Source organism: Dromaius novaehollandiae, chromosome 22 (genome assembly GCF_036370855.1).
Source record: "Dromaius novaehollandiae isolate bDroNov1 chromosome 22, bDroNov1.hap1, whole genome shotgun sequence".
NCBI lineage: Eukaryota > Metazoa > Chordata > Aves > Casuariiformes > Dromaiidae > Dromaius > Dromaius novaehollandiae.
Genome location: NC_088119.1, coordinates 9,358,044 through 9,379,554, shown reverse-complemented (window position 1 = coordinate 9,379,554; position 21,511 = coordinate 9,358,044). Strand labels below are relative to the sequence as shown.

Below are 21,511 nucleotides of genomic sequence, written 5' to 3'. Positions count from 1 at the left end.
CGGCTCTGCTGCTCAGATCAGCAGGGCTGACCCTGCCCGGGTGCGCTTGGAGGCGAGGGGCTCCCCTGGGGAGAGCCCGGGGGGGGTGAGGGACAGACAGGGGCTGCGGGCCCCCACCTTGTCCCTGCAGAGCTAAGGCTGCGCTGGAGGCCTCCCCGCTGCCGGAGCTGCCATCCGCGGAGCTGAGGTTTGGGTCTGGGCCCCGTTATGGAGCTGGTGTCCAATGTGCTACCTGCTGCCACTGCCAACCGCACCGGGGCCCAAAGCTGGACCTGGGGCGGGGGGGGGTTCAGCCTCGCGCAGGGGGCGAAAGCGGGGGCAGGCACTGATGGGGGAAGGGGAGGGAGGGTTCGAAACCCACCGAGGCACATCTGAAATGTCAGGCGAAGTTCACGGCGCAGGCTGGCAGATGCTGGCGCGCGGGAGCGCCGCCGCCATTGGCTGCCCCCCCTCGTGCATATTCATGAGCGCGCGGCTCCAAATGGCGCAGCTGCGAGGCCAGCTGTGCCCGCGGCCCTGGCCCACGCGCGGCGGGGCCGCATCCTGCCCCCGCTCCATCCAGCCCCCGAGCGGGGCTTGGGCTCGGGCCCGGCACCCACCGCCCCGCGTGGGGCATCCTCCGCTTGACGCCTCGCCCTGGGGCTTCCCGCGCATGGCGGCTTTGGGAATGGCAATGCGGTGACCCTGCAGCTGCTAAAGCCGGGCTCAGAGGAGGGCTTGGGCCCCTCTCGCGGCCCTGGGAGGCTCACGCGGCAGGAGGGAAGGCCTGACCCCGGCAGAGCCGCGCGGTGCCCACCCCTCCCCGGCACCAGCTGCGCTTCGGAGCCAGGCGGAAATTATTTTTAGCGGTGTTGATCAGCTTTGCAAAGCTGTTGGGAAAACAGTGAGTCAGAGGCAGACCTGGCTCGCCATGGCGGGGGGAGCAGCGCCCGCCGGGCCCACGCGGCGCTGAGCAAACCCCGCCGCACCGCGCTGCCCCACAGCCGGAGGGAGCCGCTGGCCCCACGGCGATGCGCCCCGAGGTGCCCAGGGCTGCATGGACTGGGGGGGCTCGGTGGCTCCGCGCGAGCCGGGCCGCAGCGGGGGACGGCAGCCTGCGAGCCAGCTCTGGGCACGGAGCCGCGACTCCGGCGGGGTCAGGGCCGCGGAGCCGCTCAAGGTAACCTTCGCCTCTCGGAGCGGGCGAGGACGGCTCGGCCCCCCGCCTGCTCCCTCGCAGCCTGGCACGTCTCTCTCCTCCCCGCCGCTGCCAGAACAACAGCCCCGCGGCTTGGCAGCCGGCCAGGCGCTTCAGACAGCGCATCCTCCTCGCCCCCCCCCGAGCGCGGCTGTCTCCCAAGCCTGGGCAAACAAATGGCAGCGCACGGCCCGCCATGCCGCGTGGGCCGAGCCGGGGCACCGCGCTGCCGACGCGAGGGAGCCCGGGCGGCCGCCGCCACCGCGCTCGAGCCGCTCCTGCTCCGCACTGGGGCTCGTGCAAATCGCCCAGGACCAGCCCCGGCTCAGCCCCCCTGCACCCTTCTCCCTCCACCTTTGCCGTCCCCCCGTGCGGGTCTCCCCACCGCTGCCGCGGAGCGGGACGGACCCCTTGCTGCTGCCAGGGCCCCCGCGGCGAAGGCAGCAAACCAAACCGGCGTCCGGCGCAGCAGCGCCCCGGGAAGGGGCTCCACGGCCCCGAATCCGGCCGGCCGCCGCGATGGCGAGCAGGAAGCCGGGGCGCCTGTGACCCACGCGTCCGTCGGCAGGAGCGCGACGCCGTGAGCCCCGCTTACCTGTGCTGCGGAGCGGCAACGCGCATCCCTGCCAGCCGCCCTCCCGAGCGTGTCCCGCTCCGGACATCGGCTCGGCTGCGGCGCGCGGGCCGGGGTCTGGCCTCGCACAAGCTCTGCCCGTGAGCGATGAGGGCTGGGAGCTGGAGCCAGCCAGGCCCTGATTAAACACTTGTTGTGCTGAGCACGGCTAGCAAATGACTGTAATTACACAGTGATCCCAGCTGAGGGACCAGCTCTGATCCCGCTAATAACCCGGCCAGGTGCCTCCTTCCCCGGCTCCCAGGAGCGGGGCTGCGGTGGCCACGGCTGCCAAAAGGTCTCTGGGAGCGGCTTCGCTCCGATCGGTCGCGCAGCTGCCCGGAAAGGGGAGCTCTCAAACGCCGGAGGGGCTGGAGACGCCCTGCCGAGCTCGGGGCATCCCCAATCCGCCCTGGGCGCCGGAGGGGTTTCCAGCAGCTCCGGTTCGCCCAGCGCCTCTGTGGGCGAGAGCGAGGTGCTGTGCCGGAGCCGGCGATGCGCCAGGCACGGGATGGCTTCCAGTGCCTCCCGCAGCCCCGCGCGTGTCCCCGGGCTCCCAGGCTGCCGGGGTGCTGCCGGGCCACCCCAGGTGCCGTCCGCCTGCCCCAGCAGCGCCCAGGGGGTTTGGGCACCCTCCGCGCGGAGGCTGCAGCGAGCAGTTACTTACCACCATCTAGCGGCCCTTCAGCCAAGTGCGGCACGAGCGGGATGCGCTGATTTAATCCCGGATCCTGGCTTTGGCAGGCCTGGAGCAGACGGGTCTCCTGACGCGCGGAGCTCGGGCTGGGGGCGAGGGGCCGCGAGCCCCCGGCAGGGTGTCGGCACCCAGCACCCGATGCCCAGCTCCGGCTCCAAACCCGCAAGCGACTCGAGGCAGGGGGTGGAAAGGAAACCAGCTTTATTCCGGGCCGCCAGCCCTCTCCGTCCCTCGCCACTGCCCCGGCGGACGGCCAGCCGCTCCGTGGGTCACCGTCAGCCGGCCCAGCCGTGCAGAGCCTGGGCAGGATGAGGCCGAAGCGCAGCCCTTCGCGGGCGGCCGGGAGCTGTCGCGGCTGGTACCTCGGCGCGGGCCAGGGCTCGCTCCGCGGCAGCGGCCGGGTGACGGGACACGGGTGTCTTCGCGCAGCGGGTTCCCGCAGGAGGGGCAGGACGGGGCTGACGGTGGGCAAGGTCGGTACGGCGTCTCGGCACAGCCAGGGAGCAGGGAGAGAGGGAAGCACCTGGATTTGGGCGGGGAGAGACACGGTGACGGCAGGAACGGGAGACGCTGGGACCTTGCACAGAGCGGGTGCAGAGGGAGGGCGGATGGGGAGCTCTCCCTGCCCCTCGTAGGCATCAGGACTGCGCTTCTAGCTCTGCTGCAGACCCCTGCCCCTCCCCAGCCCTGCCGTGCCTCAGTTTCCCCATCTGCCAAAAGGCTCACCTGCCTAATGGGCTTCCTCTGGGAGAAAAAAACGTGCACATGCAGCACTTGGCATCAGTGTTAGTGCTACAACTGGCGACATCAGACTTTCACGGGCCTGATGGAGCCAGCTGCAACGGTTTTAGCACAAGTTTCTCCCACGGATCTTGAAGGACTTGAAACCCAGGCAGGGACACTCTGCGCTGAGTCCCAGGAGGCCGTGAAACAGCCGGATCCCCGGGAAGCGTCTGAGGCCGATTGTGTCCCCGCACCGCTGACACCCCCAGCCCCGCGGAGGTGCCCCATTTCACGGGGCACGGTGGCCTTTTCCATGTCACCCCCTCAGAGTTGTGGCCGTGGCTCCCGGCCTCGCGAGCTCCCATGGAAAGGGGAGACCAGAAGATGGAGCCAAAGACAGTCCTCGAGGCTCGGGCACCCCGGAGACGCCGGGGCACCCCAGGAACAGCCACCTCCGCAGCCCCCGCGCCCCCTCCGAGCACCCCGGCCCCACGGCTGCACCCTGGGCTGGGGCCCCGCTCTCACCCGGGGCGTCGCGGCCGGGCGCTCATCGCTCCTCCAGGTCGTAGGCAGCCACCAGGTAGTCCTTGGGGACGATGCCCACCACGTTGTTGAGCTCTCCGACCCACCAGCCGTACACGTTGTACTCCTGGGGAGACACGCGGGCGGGCGGTGACGGGGACGGCGGGGGGCTAGTGCCGGGCAGAGGCGACTCGGGCCCCTTCCAGCGCCCGCCGGCAGCGGTGGCCGCATTCCCGCAGCAGCAGCCCCCAGACACCCGCCGGGAAACACCGCGATCCCATTTCTCCGCCGTGTAAATCCGGCCGGGGGGCACCTGCGCGTCCTCTCCAACCCGGCCCCTTCCCGGCTCTCCCCCCGGCGCCTGCAGGACACGGGCTGGCCCCGCTCCGCAACCCAGCGTTTAATTCGGAGTCCCTGATCTGGGGTAACTCGGGTCGGTCCTAGCGATGTCAACCCTCAGGACGTCCCGGGCCCCAGCCGGAGCTCTTAAAGCCCCTCCAGAAAGGATCGGGCCTGGGGTGAGCGAAGGCGCCCGGGCGAGACGTCCCCTCCGCAGTGCCCTCTGCGGATGCACGGCTGCAGATGCACCCGGCAGCACACGGCCGAGACACGCGGCATCGGAAAACCTCCGTCGCCCGGTGCCAGAGCAGGAGTCAGCAACACGCGGAAGAAGTTTGCAACCAAAACTGGAGATTTTTTTTTTTCCTCCCTGAAGGAGAAAGGAGAGGAGCTCTGCGGGTCAGCAGAGGTCTGAGACGGGACTGGCTCTCGCGTTCCCAGCGCCGCAGAGGCTGCTTCCCGCGCCGGCGCCGGGGACGGGAGTCCTGACTCCGGCTGCTCCGGCTGGAGATGCGGCCGGCCGGGTCGGACGCTGCTCCGCAGGCGCCAGGCCGCAGCGGCGGGAGGGACGGGGGCCCCGATCCCCCGGGGGCACCCTGCCTCGCCACCCTGCCCGGGCCTCCGCTCCGGTCCCTCCTCCGCCCGCCGCAGCCCTGCCTCGGCCCGCGCACGACGAGGTCTTTTAAAATAATTTCTGCCGTGATGAATGGCTGGGCAGCCCGCGACTGCTCATCATCCGGGGGAGGAAAATGCAAATGAGAGCCAGCCGAGAACGCGCGGCACCGAGCGTTTATTTCACTGCACAGTGCCAAAAAGAATTAAAACAACATTAAACTCCCAGCAATAATGTTTAAGTCCTCGTTTCCAAGTGCCAAATTGCACCACTCTGGATCATACAGATGTTCGTTAATTATGCTAATTTTTATTAAACTATTAAAACGAGGAGTGCACTGGCACAGCGAGGCAGAGCCCAGTGCAGGGTGAACTCTGCTCTCGTCTGGAGGTGCTAATTTGCATCTCGCTAACGCGCCGATGCCGAGACCGGGCTGCTGAGCGGGTGGGTTGGGGGGGGCGAGGAGAAGGAGGGAGTTTGAGGCCGGTTTTACTGGAATCTGCCTAATTATGGCCTACCGGGGCCTGTGCTCGGTACCTGCGTGGACAGGGGTGGGGGGGGAAGTAATTTAGCTGAGACTTTATAGAGGGGATTGCAAACCTGCTAATTGGGAGGATAATTGCTCTGGCGGTGTGATGAGCCCCGAGCGCCGCAGGAGGGGGGGGCGGGTACCCTGTGCCCCTCGGCGAGCCCGCCGGTGCCGTGCCGAGGCTTGCCCCCGCCGCAGGGCTGCAAACGTCTTAAATCACCCCCAGCGAGGCCACCGCGGAGGTGACAGCCGGCTCCCGGGCCACCGCAGCACCGTGCCCAGCCGCCCCGCACCCCAATTCAGCCCTGAAATCAGAGGGGTGGGAAGGACCCAGCCTCGACCCCGTCGCTGCACCGGTGGCACCAAACCTCTCCCGCCCGGGGAGAGCGCGACGGCCCTGCTACGCTGCCACCGAGACGCTGCGATTTACTCCCAGAGAGGAGAAAACCCCTCAAAGCGCTTTCCGCGTTTCATTCCCCAGCTCGGCGGCGCCAAGCGAGCCCGGAACAGACGCTCGTTCGGATAATCGCCAGCAATCGGGGCTTTTATGGCAGGGTGGTGCACGGGGCCGTAAAAGGATTTATGCTGCTAATCTCCATCGACAAGGGAAAAGGAGAAAGGGGGAAAAAGAAACAACAAGACGACAACAACAAAAAAATCCCCCAGCCGAAACCCGCCGCCACCGAATCTGCTGCAAAACGGCAAAGCCCGTAAACAAAGCGTGCCGCGGCCACCAGCGCGGGGAGCGTTGCACGGCTCGAATCGGCCCCGAGCGGGTTCGCGGCCACGGGAGCGTCGCAGCCCCCCTCCGCGCGCCGGCCCCGAGCCCACCGCGGTGCTGCGAAGACCCCGGCGGCGGCTCCCGGGGGCCACCGGCGCGTGGGGACGCAGCGGGCTGCTCTCGTCGGCCTGCAAAGCGCCCGAAGGTCCCTGCCAGACGATGGCTGCATTTTAATTTCTCGCCCTTCCTGCTGCTTCCTACTTGTGCTGCCTCGAGCGCGGTGACGCGGTCTCAGCCCCGGCCACCCTCGGCTGCGGGGCCGGCGCGGTGAGTCGGGGCTCAGCCCCGCGTCCTGCACCGGTGCGGAAACTGCTCGAGCCCGGCCGCTGCCGCTGGGCTTCTCCGGCATCACCCGGCAGCGCCGACGCTGCTCTGCGGAGGGAGGAAGCCGAGTCCCTAAATGATGCAGCGATGTCCCGGTGCCCTGTGTCCCCGTCCCCGGGTGCTGCGGCTGCCCCGGCCCGTCCTGCTCCGGCACCGCTCTCCCGACGCCTGCTCCGGGCCGGCAGCCAGGAAGCAAGGGCCAACGCGGGGCTGCTGCCCGTGGGCACAGGCGATGCCCGGTGTCCCCAGCGACCTTCCCAAGGGGACGTGGCCAACCACCGCCTGCGCCGTGCGCGGCCCCAAACACTTGGCCGCCCCTAAACTTGCAGCCGCGTCTCCCCGGCAGCACCACGGGCCTCTCCAGCAAGCTCCCATCGTCACGTTACACCTTGCCGAAACGGCAGGGACGTCCCTCCCGCCCGCACCTCCGTCCCCCGGCCGAGGGGGGACGGCGTTCGCCCCGCCGCCCGCTCCCGGGTGCTGCTCACCGCCGCGTGGCTGCGGCGGCCCCCGTAAAGCGCCCAGTCCCGCTCGGGAGCGCCATCCATCACCCCCTGCGCACAGGAGATCGATGACGCTCTGATGGATGCCGAAGGAAAAGCCAATCAGTCAGGGACTTATCGGTTTATGATTGCTCGGCCCCATTATTAGTGCTGGTGTGTCATACGTTATTGTTAGGAAAATGGAGGAATCTCCTTCATAGATGAGGTATGGCGGGCGCGCGGGGTCGCCTGACACCGGGGAGTTTTATACCAGGTCAGCGATACATCTATTTACCTCCAAACCCAGCTCAGCGCCGAGGCGAGCGCCGGATTCGTGGCCCTGCCTGTCCCCGGGGTCTGGCCCTGGAGCCGGCGGGCGCTGCAGGGATGCGGCCGCGAGGGTCGCGTCTTAGCAAGTCTCCCAGCCCGGGGCACGGACGGGTTTTCTCCGCCGAGGAGTAGTTTGGGTGATGCTTGCCCTTCGCTTTGGTCATGGCCTTCCCCCCGCCCCCCCATTGCTGACTCTTAGGGCAAATCCCTATAAAAATAAATAATTCAGCTTGCTCCCAACGACTCGGTTCTCAGCTGCTGCGAGGAGCTGGGGATGCACAGCTGGGGCTGAGGATCCAGGAGGGACTCAGGCCCCCTCCTTCCCCCTACCCCGTCCCACCGGGCTCCACACGTCCCATCCCACCAGGCTCCACGCAGCCTGTCCTACCCGGCTCTGTATGTCCAGTGCCACCAGGCTCCACGTGCCCCGTCCCATCCCATCAGACTCTCCATGCCCGGTCCCACCGGGCTCAGCGACCCAGGAGAAGCCAGAGGAGACGAGGGGGAGGGCGCTCGGGTGCTATCGGGGAGGCGGGTGGGCAACGACGTGGTACCCCCAGCTGGGCAAAGCCCGGCAGGAACGACCAGCTGGGCCCAGCAAGGCACGAGAGCGGCTCGGGCAAGGGAGACGCCGCAGCCCCTCTGGGAGACAAACCCGCAGGCTTCCCCGGGGCCGACGGGCGGAGCGAAGGCCTCGGGATTTACCCCGTTTGCAACCTCCCATTAAAAACAGGCAAACGAGCAAGCCCGGGCGGCACCTCGCGCTCAGACGCCCCGCAAGACGCGGGCGAACCCCCAGAGGGATGCGCGGAGCCCCGCGCCGGCCCCGGCGCTCCCGCGGCAGACGGACGGACGGATGGATGGACGGACGGACGGACGGCACGGCACGAGCCCGCGGCGCACGCGGGGCGCGAGGGGCGGCGCGGGCGAGGGCGGAGGTGCCGCGCTGGCAGACAATAGCGGCGGGGGCTCCTCCGCGCCGCCGCCGCGCTGGGGAGACCATGTGAAACTGCCGTATTAATATTTATTCCATAAAGCAGGCGGCTCCCAGCGTCGCGCGGCTCCGCGGCGCTCTGACCGCAGCACCAACCCTCAGGCACCGCAAACACAATTTGGAAACGATGTGACGGAAATGTTTAATCTGCTCAGCCCATCTGTGCTGCGTATTTCTCCAGATCTCCCTGAGAGAGGCGCCTCCGAATCTCCACATTGCCTTTAATATTCTCCTAAATCACCTCCCCACCGCACTTCAAGGGCCATTGCTACAATATCGCAGGTTCATCGAAAGTGCACGGGAGAAGGGGGGTGCAGGCAGCGGAGGGCGAGGATCGGGGGTGCCGGGTGGGATATTTTTTATTTTAAAATATTTCCCGGGGATGGTGTTCCTGCGCCCCTCGGACAGGAGAGAAACAGGGAAAAAAAAGGGGGGGAAATAAGAGCGAAGTTATTGCGCTATTGCTGGGAGGCGATTAGCGAGGCTGTTTAGAAGCAAACAGGCTGGAATAGAGCAAAAATCATTTCCAAAGCGCCGCTTTTATTAACCTTCCTCCCCGGCCGCTCGCGTGCGCGTTCGGCTGCTGTTACTCATCCCTGCCGCGGGCCCAATCCTGCCCCCCGCGCTCTGCGTGCAGAAGCGGAGCGGATGCTCCGACGCGCCGGACAAGTGGCAGAGCCCCAAGACGGCGAAAGCCGGGGGCCGGGCCCCGGACGCCTGGGTCCTCCATGCCCCAGCACCCGGCGGGTGCTGCTGCCCAGCCTGGAGCCGCAGTGCATCCCGCCCCGTGCCTCAGTTTCCCCTGGCCCCATCCAGCCCTCGACTCCCAGGCGAGGCAGCGATGTCCGTGCTGGCCTCCGACCCTCTCCTTCCGAAGACGGGCCAGCTCCCTGCCCCCACGCCGGGCGCCCGGCTGCAAATTCGGGTGCTCGGTGCATGGGCCATGCTGTGCTGGGCCATGCTAAGCGATGCCATGCCGTGCCACGCAATGCCATGCTATGCCATGCCGTGCCATGCTATGACATGCAATGCCATGCCATGCCATACCATGCTGTGCAATGCCATGCGATGCCAAGCAATGCCATGCCGTGCCGTGCAATGCCATGCTGTGCCACACCACACCATGCCGTGCCATGCAATGCCGTGCCGCGCCATGCCACGCCATGCCATGCAAAGCCATGCGGTGCCACGCAATGCCATGCCTTGCCATGCAATGCCATGCTGTGCCATGCCGTGCCACGCCATGCCATGCAAAGCCACGCGGTGCCACGCAATGCCATGCCTTGCCATGCAATGCCATGCTGTGCCATGCCGTGCCACGCAATGCCATGCCGTGCCACGCAATGCCATGCCGCGCCGTGCCACGCCGTGCCATGCAAAGCCATGCCAAGCTGCTGCCGGCACCCGCTGCCCCCCAGCCCCAACCCCAGCAGCAGCCCCCGGCCCTGCGACTCTTGCGGCTCCTCGGCAGCGGAGCAGCGATGAGCGATCGCGGGGCGCGGGCACCGCTCGCCAGGCCGGCGCGTTGCATCACCCGCGCAGCGTTGCCATGGCAGCCGCTTACGGCTTCATTTCCTGCATCCCCGGGGGTTGGCGCAGCCGGATCCACCTGCTCTTTACCCTTCCCTCCGCGGGGTCATAGTCAGGTCGCCAGAATAAATGAACGTGAGCACTAATGATGTGTTTGCTGGCTGTTTATGCTCTCTGTGTGTCAGGGGCACTCACATTTAGAGAGCTCATTATGGCTGCAATTAGACTGCACCATTGCTAGATATTTAACTCCTTTTTCTTTTAAATTAGCATTTTAATAACGTTCTTTGAGCAGGGGAAACAAAATGACCATTTTTCACGGACAAACTTCCTAGCTGTAGGTGCAACTTTAATGGCAAAGTTGCAAGGGAGGTAAAATCAGAGGAGGCCTGTTCCCGTCCTGCCGATCCCTGCCCGTCCCCCCCTCCTGCCCTCGGCGAGAAAGGGCAGGGAGAAAAAGGAGAGGGAGAGGTTTTTATTTGCTTTATCGCACACTCAATTTCCTAAATTTGTTCTGCAGCCAATTATTTTCGCCTTTAAAGTCCCGAACGCTCACGCCTGATGAAAACGAGCAGCCATCTGAGCTAAACCCTGCGCGTGACCTGTGCCGCGGGCTGGGAGCCACGGCGCACGCGCGGTGCCCGCGGGGGCCGAAATCCCGCCGGTCCTCCCAAACCCGGGGGGCCAGAGCCGGGGCCGGGGGCCGCGGCGGGACCGTGGCGGCTCCTCTGCCGCCGCTCGGCTCTGCCTCCGCCGCCGCCGTTCCGTCACGACGCGGAGCGCGCAGGCTGTAATTCGGTGATAGCTACCCCAGGACATATCTAGATACACTTCTGTTATTTTAATTAAATACTGCATTATGGTTTGTGACAACTTCATCGCCACGGCGTAAATGAATCTGGAATTAAAGTCTTACTTAGGCATTTCACTACCCCCCCCCCCCCCCCCCGCCTCCGTCTCACAAAGCAAAGGCTATAAAACCGCGATGTTTGCTCGGTTACAGATGGAGCGGCACGGGGGAAAAAAAAAGAAGGAGAAAAGGAGAAAAGGAGAAAAGGAGAAAAGGAGAAAAGGAGAAAAGGAGAAAAGGAGAAAGGCCGCGGAGCGAAGTCCCGGCGCCGCGAGCAGGAAGCGCTGAACACGGCCCGCGCGCGGCTCCTCGGCCGCTGCCCGGCTCCCGCGGCCCGGGGGTTTTGCACGTGCCTCTTTTGTTAGCGCTTAATCGCCTGATTTTAATTTTTAGCTATTGCTCTGTGGCTGCTGCAGAGGACGGAGCGGGGAAGTTGTGCGCGGCTCGGGGGTCGCGCTGGCTCTTTTTGGGCAGCCGCCGCGGCCCGAGAAGAGTTATGGCAAACTTTGATTTGATGCCCGGGAATGGGAATTTCAATTCCATCCATCTATTAACTCGTCTCTAATGAAACTAGACCGTACGTGACATTTTGCAATATAACTGCTTTAAATGTTACCACATCAATTGGTTTAAATGTTACCCGCGCCTCATGAACCGGGAGATGGTTTTATAATTATCTCCGTCTCTCTCTAACGAACAAAGATTTCCACTGCCGACTTGTCTTTTACATTATCAAAGGAAACAAGGACATGTGTTTAAAACACAGATGCTCAACAGGCTAAAATGAAAAAAAAAAACCCACCCGGCAAATAAGCGGTGGCAAGGGGAAAGGTGTTTTCTCGTCACTCAGATATTTGGCAAATCAGGGCAAGTTTGGGACGGCTCGTGGTCAGTTTTGCAGAGGGGCCCTGGGGGTTTCACGCTCCGCTTTTCTCCTGTTCAATCTCCCACAGCTTCACCATCCCCAAATAAAAATGACTCGCATGCAGCTATACACACATAGATATGTATGCACATATATAGGTATAAATATATATAATAGCAGCAGCCCAGGAAAGTTATGGCCGGTGAAGGATGGGTTTAGCAACGGCCCCCTCGCTCGAGCGTTCGCCGTCTTCGCAAGCCCAAGTGAAATTTCCTTCCATTTATGAAATAATCCGGGAAATCATCAGGCATTTGTTATGCCGGGAACAAAAGCTTTTCCTGCCGCCCATTTTGAGCAGGGCATTTCAGCGAAATGTCCCCCCCTCGCCGGCAGATCAGCGCGGGGCTCGTTACTAAATCTCTGTCTAATAAAGGCAGAGTTGACTCTGGAGGAGCTGCGCGTTATAATCCTGGCTTCGGAAAATGGAGGGATTGTCACACTTACAGACACAAATTTCCCCCGTAATATATTCGAATGGAAACCTCTGAATCCAATACTACATGGGCATATCTAATAAATTCACAATATTTCAGCCTCAACAGCCTACGACGGTTAGTTTTAAAGATTTATGTGGTAAAAAATTACTCAGTGATGAATACAGTTTATTCTGCGCAGTATTGGAGGGGATAAGGAATTAAGCTACTGTCTTTAACAGTGAATTTATTATTACCTCTGTCAAAGACAAAGTCTTTAACAGCATTTATTATAAATTCCAGTGCAAAATAAATGGTCGGAAAACGCGTTAAAACCCCCGCGACGGCAGCACGTGCCGGGACAGGCCGTGGGTGCGCGGGGCCGGCGGGCGCGGGACCCCAATGCCGCCGGGTGCCGGAGCTCGTGGGGCGAAATTCCAGGGATTTGGGCACAACCGGGCCCGCGGGAAGCGCTTTTTCCCGCGCAGCCCCGGAGGAGGGGGCCGGGCACCGGCGCGGTGGCTCCCGCCACCCTTTTGTCCTCTCCGGGCGCGGGTGTCCCCTCATTTATAAAAATTACCTGGGAGGAATGAGGCTGCCAGGGGTTTGTTCTAGACGATTGGCTCCCGCCGGGGGGGCGAGGGGGCCGCCGGGGAAGGATGGCCCTCGCTTGAATTTGACCGGCGCGTGACCGTTGCCTTCCCGCTGACCCCGCCAGCCCATTCCCGTCCCTCCCGGCTCCAAAGCCTCCCGGAGCCGTTATTGATGGGAGCCAAGCGCCGGCGGCGGCGGCGGCACGCGGCGGCCACCGAGCCCGGGGGCCCGTCTCCCGCCCGCCGCCCCCGCGGGCAATTTTTGGGTGCCCCCGGGGTGCCCGTCCGTCTGTCCGTCCGTCCGTCCGTCCAACCGCGGCGATGCAGCCGGGCAATGACCCCCAGCAGCGTCGCCAGCCGCCGGCTCCGCGGTGAGGGGCTTCGCCGCGCCGGGGCCCCCCCCGTCCGTGGACGCCCCCGCGGCCTCTCCCCGCCGGCGCCGGGGCCCCAAAGCTGGACAAAATGCCACTAGATGTCACCACACTCCTTTCGCTCGGGGCCCGGGGTAGAGGAATATGCCCCCCCCTTCCCCCCTGCTTTCATTGAAAGCAATTGAGAGAATTAACTTATCCGGTTTTATGGCCTGCTTGTCACATCCAACTAAGCCCACTTAAAATAGGAAGTCTCGCTGCATTCAAATAATTATCATAACGTACAAATCACTCAGCCGGGGGACGAGGGGCTGGTGCCGGGGACGGGCCGCACCGCTCCGGCAGCATCTCCGCTCCCTCCTCCCCAGACCGAGACCCAAACGCCGGCCGGGCTGGGCTGCACCGCGCGGGCAGCGGCGTTGCAGCGGGCGACGGCGGCGGGTACCGGCCCTCTGCGACTGCCGGCCCCGGCCACAGCCACCCCGGCCCTATTGAAGCCCAAAAGCCCCAGTGCCAGGGTGGCATCACCCGGGCTCGGGTGACCGGACCCAACACCCGCGGCTGCTCCCGTCCGGGGACCGGCCGCGGCTCGTGCAGCGCCGAGCATCCCTGGGCACCCCGGTGCCTCCTCGCCCGCCGGCCCCGCTCCGCCGCCGCGCCGGGCTGCCGCGTCCCCGCCAGCTACTGATGTCCACTAGCCCCCCAAGCGCTTTTCCCCGCGGCTGATGCTCGAAATGTCAGACAGGGCCGTGCAGCAGCCGGCGTGTGTTTCAAACGCACCAGATGGATTTTTATATTAGCTCCTATTTCATGTTCAGACAGAGCGACCGCACCGCTAAAACTGCAGCCTCGACGCTGCCGAGTTTGCTTCTGTGAGATTAATTCTGCGAAATTAATTGGGACAAGATTGAAAACGAAATTAAAATGCAGCTGAGTGAACAGGCTTTTCAAACACCTTTCCCCCCTCCTGCCTTCCCCCCGCCGCGCGGCTCAGCCGCGACTCCGCCGCGGCCGCCAGCATCCGTCGCGCAAAGTAATTTACGGGGGAAAAGCTCTCAGGACCGATCGGTTACGTGTGAGGGAGCCGGCACAAGAGTCGCAATCTGGAGCCACTGAAGGGAGCGAAAGCCCTGCCGCGACGCCAAGCTGCGGCCCCGGTCCGCGGCAGCACGCCAGGGCACCGGCACCGCCGGAGCTGCTCCCGGCTCTCCGGACGCGGCGGGCGCAGGGACTCGCTAAGCGCCGCTGCGAAGCGCTTTGAGAGCCGCAGATGGGAAATTTGCAGCCGCTGCCGTCCGAGGAGAGGCCGAGCGGTCGGGGCTGGCGGGATGCTGCTGCCGGGAGCCGATGTTGCTGCGCCCAGCCTCGCGGGGCCGGCCGGGCGCGGGAAGCCTCGAGGAGGAGGCCTGGGGCTGCCGCCGGCCTCCCCTGCCCTCCCCTCCGCTCCCCTGCCCGTCGCCGCGGGACCCCGCCACTCGTTTCCACCGCGGGGACATCCCGGTGCTAAGCCAGGATGCAAAACTCATCCAGATTCTCTTTCTCAGACATAAAACGTGGCCTTGGTTTTCGCGAGCCTCAGACCGAGCAGTGCTCTGCGTCTCCAAAGGGCTCTTAATTAACCCCCCGTACATTGCAAAACAGCAACAAAACGCAACCCCCAGTTCGTCACCGGGAGCTGGAGCCACCGGGATCCGGCGCCGAGCAGCCAGGCCAAGGGCAGAGCCCAGGGAAGAGCTGGGCTCGGGGACGGTCACACGCGGCCGGAGCCGCCTGGGGCTCTGCGAGTGCAAACGCTTAATTTATTCACCTGCGTGCGCCTGCCCAAAAATCCCGGTCTCACCCCGCTGAGCAACCCCGTCACCCCCGCGATACCCAAGCGACGGCACGCACACGCTCCATCCCTGCGGGAAACCTCCCTCCGGGCATCCGAAACGCCCCGCGCGCGCCGGGGCCACGCGGCACCGAGCCCCGCCAGCGGCAACCGGCACGGAGCAGGCACGGCTCCGCCGGCAGCGCGAGCAGGACGCCGGGGCCCACGGCGCGGCGGTGCCCTACCTTGCTGAGGACGTAGATGAGGTCGCCGCGGCGGAAGGAGAGCTCGTCGGGGTGCTCGCTGCTGCAGTCCCACAGGCCCTGGTAGTAACCGGCAAGGTCCCTCGGGGGGTTTCCTGGGGAGAAGGAGGCGAGATCAGGGCGAGGGGGACCACGCGAGGAGAGGTCCCTGTCCACCCGGGCCGCGCGAGGGGCGTCCGGGGAGAGAACCGGCCGGTATTGGGGGGAAAGCGAGAAAACGCTGGTGTTAGAAGAATCTGTGAAATGTCTCAGATTTGTTCATTTTCCATTTCAACTGAAAAGCAGGGGCCAAAAAAGCACCACAAGAAACAGGCAGTAGCCAATAAATAAACACAACAGTATCGCTGAACACATGCAAAGGCACTGACAGAGGTTCCCGTTCCAGAAGAGCCTGGATTAAAGCTCTTCACCATAAACCCCAGTGAAAATCAACGTATTTGAACCAAAGATGCCTTCCCCATCTCCCAGCCCCCCAAAACTCCCTCCTGCGCCCAACCGGAGCCGTCCCGACGCGAGCACCCGCAGCCCGGGGAGGAGGGCGGCACGCCGCCGGCAGCATCACCACCGCCGCGATGGCTGCTCCCGGCCTTGCCAGCGGCCCTGGAAGAGGAATACTGTTAATTAACAGCGGGTATCTGCACGGGGCCTCTGGGAGGATGCTGCCGGGGAAGGTGACAGCCAAGTTTATTTATTAATTAAAGAAGCCAAGCTGGGGATTGCAGTCAATTGAGCAGGGCTCGCCTAGCAAACGGCCCCAGTGCCTCGACCGGGAGCACCGGGGGAGGACGGGGTGGGAGGAGAGCAGGGAGCAAACAGCGGCCTCGATCCCCCGTTGCCGGGAGGTCAGAGAGGGCCCCAAAGTGCTGCAGCATGATACGAGCCGAGATTATGCCAGGGCAGGCGTGATCTGCCCTGCCCCGGCGCTCAGCGCAGGCTGTGCTGCTGCCTGAGAAGGAGAAAGGGCCGTGCAGGCTGGCAAAGTCTTTTTTCCCCCCTTTTTTTGGAGACAGATGATTTGTTTGTTGAAAACTGTGGGTTTGGGCTGATGAAACAGTTGGCAACTCTGTGCCAAGGCTGGGGAATGCCTTTGGCTGAGCGTGTGCGTGGGCTTTCTGGAAAATGCTGCACCAGTGTTTTCAGAGCAGACTCTTGCCATCTTTTCCATTTCTAAACAGCATTTCTCATCTCAGGAGCTGGCAGACAGACCAGGGCCACCACAGAAGGTGGGTCCCTGCCGCTCCCACAGAAAAAAAACCCAAAACTGCACCGTGAGGTTCCCAGTTCCCAAACACACCGCTAAAACGTGCCCCTGAACCAGAGGTATCAGGCAGGAGACTGATGGCGGCAGATCCAGATGTCGTGACATGGACATCGCGGTGTGGCCCCGGTGGATAATTAAACTCGGTTAAGCAGCATTTGACGGGGGGGCTCGAGCACTGGGCTGCACCAGCGTGCCGGGCTGCTCTGCCGCACGGCTGCGGCCAGCCCAGAAAGCATAAATAGAAAATATCGAGCACATGTTGGAAGAAATGTTTCTAATATGGTATAAGGGACTGAGTGATAAGGGTGCATCTGGAGTGCTGTGCCCAGATTTGATCACCTAAATATGAAAAAGGACATTACAGAGATGGATAATGGTACAGCAGGGAGTAACTGGAATGACTCAGGGACTTGGGGAACTTAAATAGAAAGGCTGGGAAAAAAAAGTAGGTCTGCATCCTTTGGAAAGTATTAAAGGGGGAGCACGCAGTGGTGAGGAAAATATTGTGGAGGGAATAGAAGGAGAAGGAGCTACTGAGTTATTTAAGCTTGTGCAAAGTGCAGGAACCAGAGGTTATGAACCGGAGGCAGAGGAAATATCCGAGCTCGCAGGCGCTGAGGCAGGAGCACAAAGCGAGCAGCGGCTTTGGTGGCAGGCAGCAAACTGCGTAAGGAGCACAAAAGGCCGCTCCAGGAGGGCGCGAGGACAACGCGGCGAGGCAGAGGACAACCCGGCACCGAGGGACGGCACTTGCTGCTTGGCTTTCCCCAGTGACCCAAGGTCGTTTGCTGTGGACTGAGGAGAAGGGAAGACAAGACACGGAGCACTGAAACAGGAGGGCAGGACTTGCTGGGAAAAAGCTGCCCCTGGTGATAAGTAACATCTTAGTTATCCTATGGAGCACTGTAACTGATTTGCTGCAAAGAGATTTAAGGATAGTGATCGCCAAAGTCAGCCAAATTCCTCCTCAGACAGGGTTATGTTGCACCCTGGTTGGGCAGTGCCGGGTCGGTGGGTCCCAAAGCTGATGTCTGTATCCCAGCAAGGCCAGAGGCCGATGCGGTATTTTATCTCTACAGGCTGGAATAATCCTTAAAACGAGGTGCAACAAAATATTTGGGAAGTTCATACTTGGCTAGGTCTAACCACAAATCCTGCATCTTGCCACTTTGAGCCTGTCAGCAAGGATTGGAGAAAGGAGATTCGGCCCATAAAACAGAGCCTTCGCAGAAGATTCCCGTGTGATCCTGGGCAAGATTCTCCATCAGTACCAACCCGCAGTAGGGTTCATGCTCCCAAAAGTTTGCAGAGTTTTTCCAACCATGTCAGCTGTCTGATGAAAGGTCTCACCCCTCCCTCCTACCCTGCCTTCAAAAGGCCAAAATTACCTGCATCGGACGAGGAAGATGCCTCGTGATGAGAGCTCAGCTGGGCTCTGCACTTAACTCCCAGCCACAGCCTCACAAGCAAGGTGTTTGTGCGAGCTACCAAGAATATCTTGCTAAAACTAAGACCATTTGCAGAAAAGGGATACTGGGTTTCAAAAGCCCAAATCCCCAGTCTGGATTCTTGAATTTGCTTTCAGGGAAGAGACGTGATTTCAATGCAGCTGATTCACACTGATGTAAGTGGGGCGAGAGCCTGCTCCCATGTTTATGGACCTTGGGGTCATCAAGAAAACCAGCCAAATGCGACAACTGCACCACTTTCTTCCGCAGTCTGAACAGCCCACAGCAGGGCTGTGGGAGAGGCACTATCTGCCCGATCCTCTTGCTTCCGGCGTGTTGCTTCGGAAGTCTGTTGATGCTGAAACCTAGTGACAACTGTCTGCAGGCCAGTGCATTTCACTGCTATTCTCACGCTAGGTGAAACATCCTGCTATTCTAAGCACAGAGGGCTATGAAACGAGCCTGATTTTTTTTGAGTATAGGAATTTGGCTCTGTACATATTCAAGTGGTAAAATTGCACGGCAGAAGGAGCCCCAAACTCTCCCGGCGCAGAAGGCAGGATTAAGCTGCCTGCAGACTGAGGGGAGGAAACGGGTGTCTTGGCAGGAGAAGCCTACAGCTCTCAGCGGGATTCGCTGGGCCGCTGCAGCTTTGTGGCATCCGTGTAGTTCTTAGAAATTAGAAACAATAGTTCTCCATTAGCCAAATGCTCATCTGGCATTTTGGCCGTGTGATATAATTAAGAAATAGCCCCTTCTCTCGCTCCCTGCAGCCCAGCTCTCTGTTCAAGGACTCCTAGCCCCTCTTTCTAGCCCTTTCTCCAGTTGGACCGAAGCACAAATTACCGGGGCAAAAGGCACGAGGGCTGGGGTTCCCGGCGCTGCGATAACCTTTCCCTCTTGAAATGCAGCCCAGCATTTCAGAGGCAAGAGCCTAATTTATTATTTAGTGTAAAAACAGACACAGGCCTTAAAGCAATCATGACAACGCTAATAACTAAACCAGTTATAACTATTAACAACAATTACAACCGCCAGGAAGATGCTAATGAGCACGAGCAGGGCATTTAAACGGCTGGCAGGATTAAGACAGGCAAAACCCAGAATCCTCAGGGCGGCCTTGGCGCAGGCTCGTCGCGGCACCTCTGGCATCAGCCTGCTGCGGAGACGAGCTCCGCTCCCCCGAGGCCCGTCTCGAGCCAGGCGCGGGCGGCCCGCGGGCAGCCGCTTTCCTGGCGTCTGGTCGTGTTTGGATGTTTAATGCCCGGGACTGCTGTGAGAGCGACCACACGCGTGTGCACATGCGTGTACGGGGCCTCCCTCCAGCACCCTCGCGCTTTCTTTTCTCTGTGCCGAGGAATCGACAGCTATGAGCGGCTCGTTACGACCGCGGGACGGTTTGCAAAGGTCGGGATGTCGCTTCTCCAGGCTTTGGGGTGCCGCTACCTGCTGCCACGCGCTGGGCAGGGCTTAGGTGGGAGAAGGCAGAGCGCAACGGCAAGGAGCGCAGGAACGCTGACTTGCTCCCGTCCCCACAAGCGGCTGGGACTCAACCCCTCCCGGCCCAGCGTCACCCAAACTGCGGTAGAAACAGCCCTGAGCGCCCTCCAGCCCGGGCAACACCTATGGGTGCTTGATGCCGGCTACAGGGAACCGTTGCATCAGGCTTGCCAGAAGTGCCGGGGGCAGGCATGGGGTGCAGGACGGCTCGAAGCCCTGCCTGGGGGTGGTGAGCAGCGAGCGATGCTTGGGACACTCGTGCGCCGGTTCAGCCACACGCCGATCCCCAGAGGCCAACGCCAGGCCCCTCCGGTCCCCACCACCAAACTAACGGGACGGCTGCCCCACGCCGCCCTGGGTCCCCGGGCCGGGCAGACACCCCCCCAGCCCAGCGCCTCCGCGCTCCGGGAGCAACGGTGCGGGAAGCTCGCCGGAGCCGGCCCTGCCGGGAGGTCGTGGTTTCCTGCGCTGTGCGGAGGGCACAGGGACAGCAGGAAGCTCCCGGCCGGCTCTGCCCCGGCTGCTCGGACACAAGAGCTCCTTTCCTGCGCCGGGGCAGAAGCCATGGTGGAAAGAGAAGCAGGTGGGACTGGGGGGAGCTGGGGAGGAAACAGATCTTCCGCTCGGATCCCACGTGTCGGGACCCGAAGGAAAAAGCAGGGGTGGGGGCCGGCTGCTGCGGGGATGCTTTCGGGCCGGCCGCTCCGCGCGGGCGGGCGGGCAGCGCTGGTTCCTAGGGTGGTGGTGCGTTGCCTTCCGGCTTCCAGCGCCGAGATCCCTCCCTGCGCCGGCTTCCTCTGCGCCCTGACTCATTTCCTGCCCTCTCCTCCGATTGTTTCGGCCGGAGCGCCGCTCTCCCCGGCCCGGCGCCGGATGCTCCCCATCGCCTCTCCAAGGCGTTGCCTCCTGCGGAGGACGGCGCGAGGGACAGGGACGCGTGCGCGTCTCTGGGAGATCCTTGGGCGAAGGGATCTCATCGGCAGGAGCGGATGTCCGTGGGGTCTCCCTTGCGACAGGGCTCCTCGGTGGAGAGCTCATTTCCCACCGGAGAGGCTTCGGATTTGGTGCCCGTCCCCAAAAGGAGAGGTGACCCCCGTGCCCGTAGCAGAGCGGACAGGGGAGCCTTGGAGGGGACCGTCCCCAGGGGCCAAGTTATCCAAACCTTCCCCTTTGCAGTCTCCCCTGTCACCCATCGGGCTGATCCTGGGGCCTCTCCCATCCTCCCGCTCTCCTCCATCGTTACCGCACCCCGAAACGCTAGCGCACGGCGGCAGGCAGAGCTCCTGATCCCGCCGGGACCAGGGAGGTCCTGTGCGTTCGACAAAGCAGGGGGGCTCCTACCATTTCTCTGTCCGCTTCTGGCCTCCTCGGTGTCCTCTGCGAAGGGGGGGTCCAGCTCCTCCTCTGAGAAGAGAAAAACAGAGCAGAGAAGCCAGGTTAGCACCGGGGAGCGACAGCGTCTGTCGCTGTGAGACGGGCGAAGAGAGGGAGGGCGGCCGCCATCGCCGCGGGGACGGGGGACCCCTCAGCGGCGCCGGGGCATCATCATCTCCTCCCGTTCCCAGGGGCAGGGAGAGGAAAGCAACGTCCAGGACCGGCCGCCTGCTCCGCGGCCGCATGGGGAAGGGGAGCCGCTGCCCCCCGAGGACACGCGGCCCCCGCGAAACGGCTGCCTGGTGCCGTGGTGACGGGCCATCGCCACCGCTGCGCCCAGCTCGCAGGCAGGCAGAGGGAGCGTCCGACTGTCAGAGTAACAAATTACCGGCTTAATTGTGAAGAGTGGAAGGGAGGAAGTCACAGATAATATTTTAAAACATGCTGCATAAAAATATGAATTGTTGTTAACACTAGTAAAAACAAATCACTTATTATAGCCTCATAAATTTACACAGCACTTCACCGAGCGTCCTATAGGAAGAGATGCTTCCTGTGCAGGAGAAGTCACAGCCCGGAGAAGACGAGGCACCGAGGAGAAACGCCGGGACAGAAAGGCAAGGAAGGACTGTGGGAAGAAGCAGGGTTCAAGGAGGAGAGAGGGGACCCCGGCAGCAAAGGGCAGACACTGGCACGGCCGCGGAGGGTGGGGAAAGAGGACACAAGGAAATAATAAAGAACAATACCATGGAAAAGATTAAGTGAGAGCCAGGACAGAGCTGGAGATTATGGGGAAGCCCTGGGAAAATGGCTAGTGACTGACAGAAACGCGGGTCTGTATCTGTACACAAGAACTACACGGGCTTAAATAAGGTCATTTTTTGCCAGCCCACCATTTCCAGTGCTGAAATGCAACTCAGAATGATTTGGAGTGGTAAATCATAAACCAGCACATTGACACCAGCACCAGGGTTTGCCAGTCCAGCTGCAGCTTGACGCAAGACCTTATCCCCAGGGCACCAACACAGGCCCCACGCTTCTGACCACAG

The 21,511-nt window shown here is 62.5% G+C and overlaps 1 protein-coding gene across 1 annotated transcript in view; it reads right to left on the bottom strand.

Moving 5' to 3' along the window:
• Positions 1–21,511, bottom strand: part of SKAP1 (src kinase associated phosphoprotein 1) — a 153,278-nt gene that overhangs the window by 448 nt on the left and 131,319 nt on the right. The window contains exons 10-13 of the mRNA XM_064524639.1: positions 20,430–20,492; positions 14,862–14,974; positions 3,736–3,859; positions 2,458–3,010 (exon numbers count right to left, since the gene is read on the bottom strand). Of these exons, the coding sequence (XP_064380709.1) occupies positions 3,758–3,859; positions 14,862–14,974; positions 20,430–20,492 (278 nt within the window). The 3' untranslated portion in view covers positions 2,458–3,010; positions 3,736–3,757. The remainder of the gene's footprint in view (positions 1–2,457; positions 3,011–3,735; positions 3,860–14,861; positions 14,975–20,429; positions 20,493–21,511) is intronic.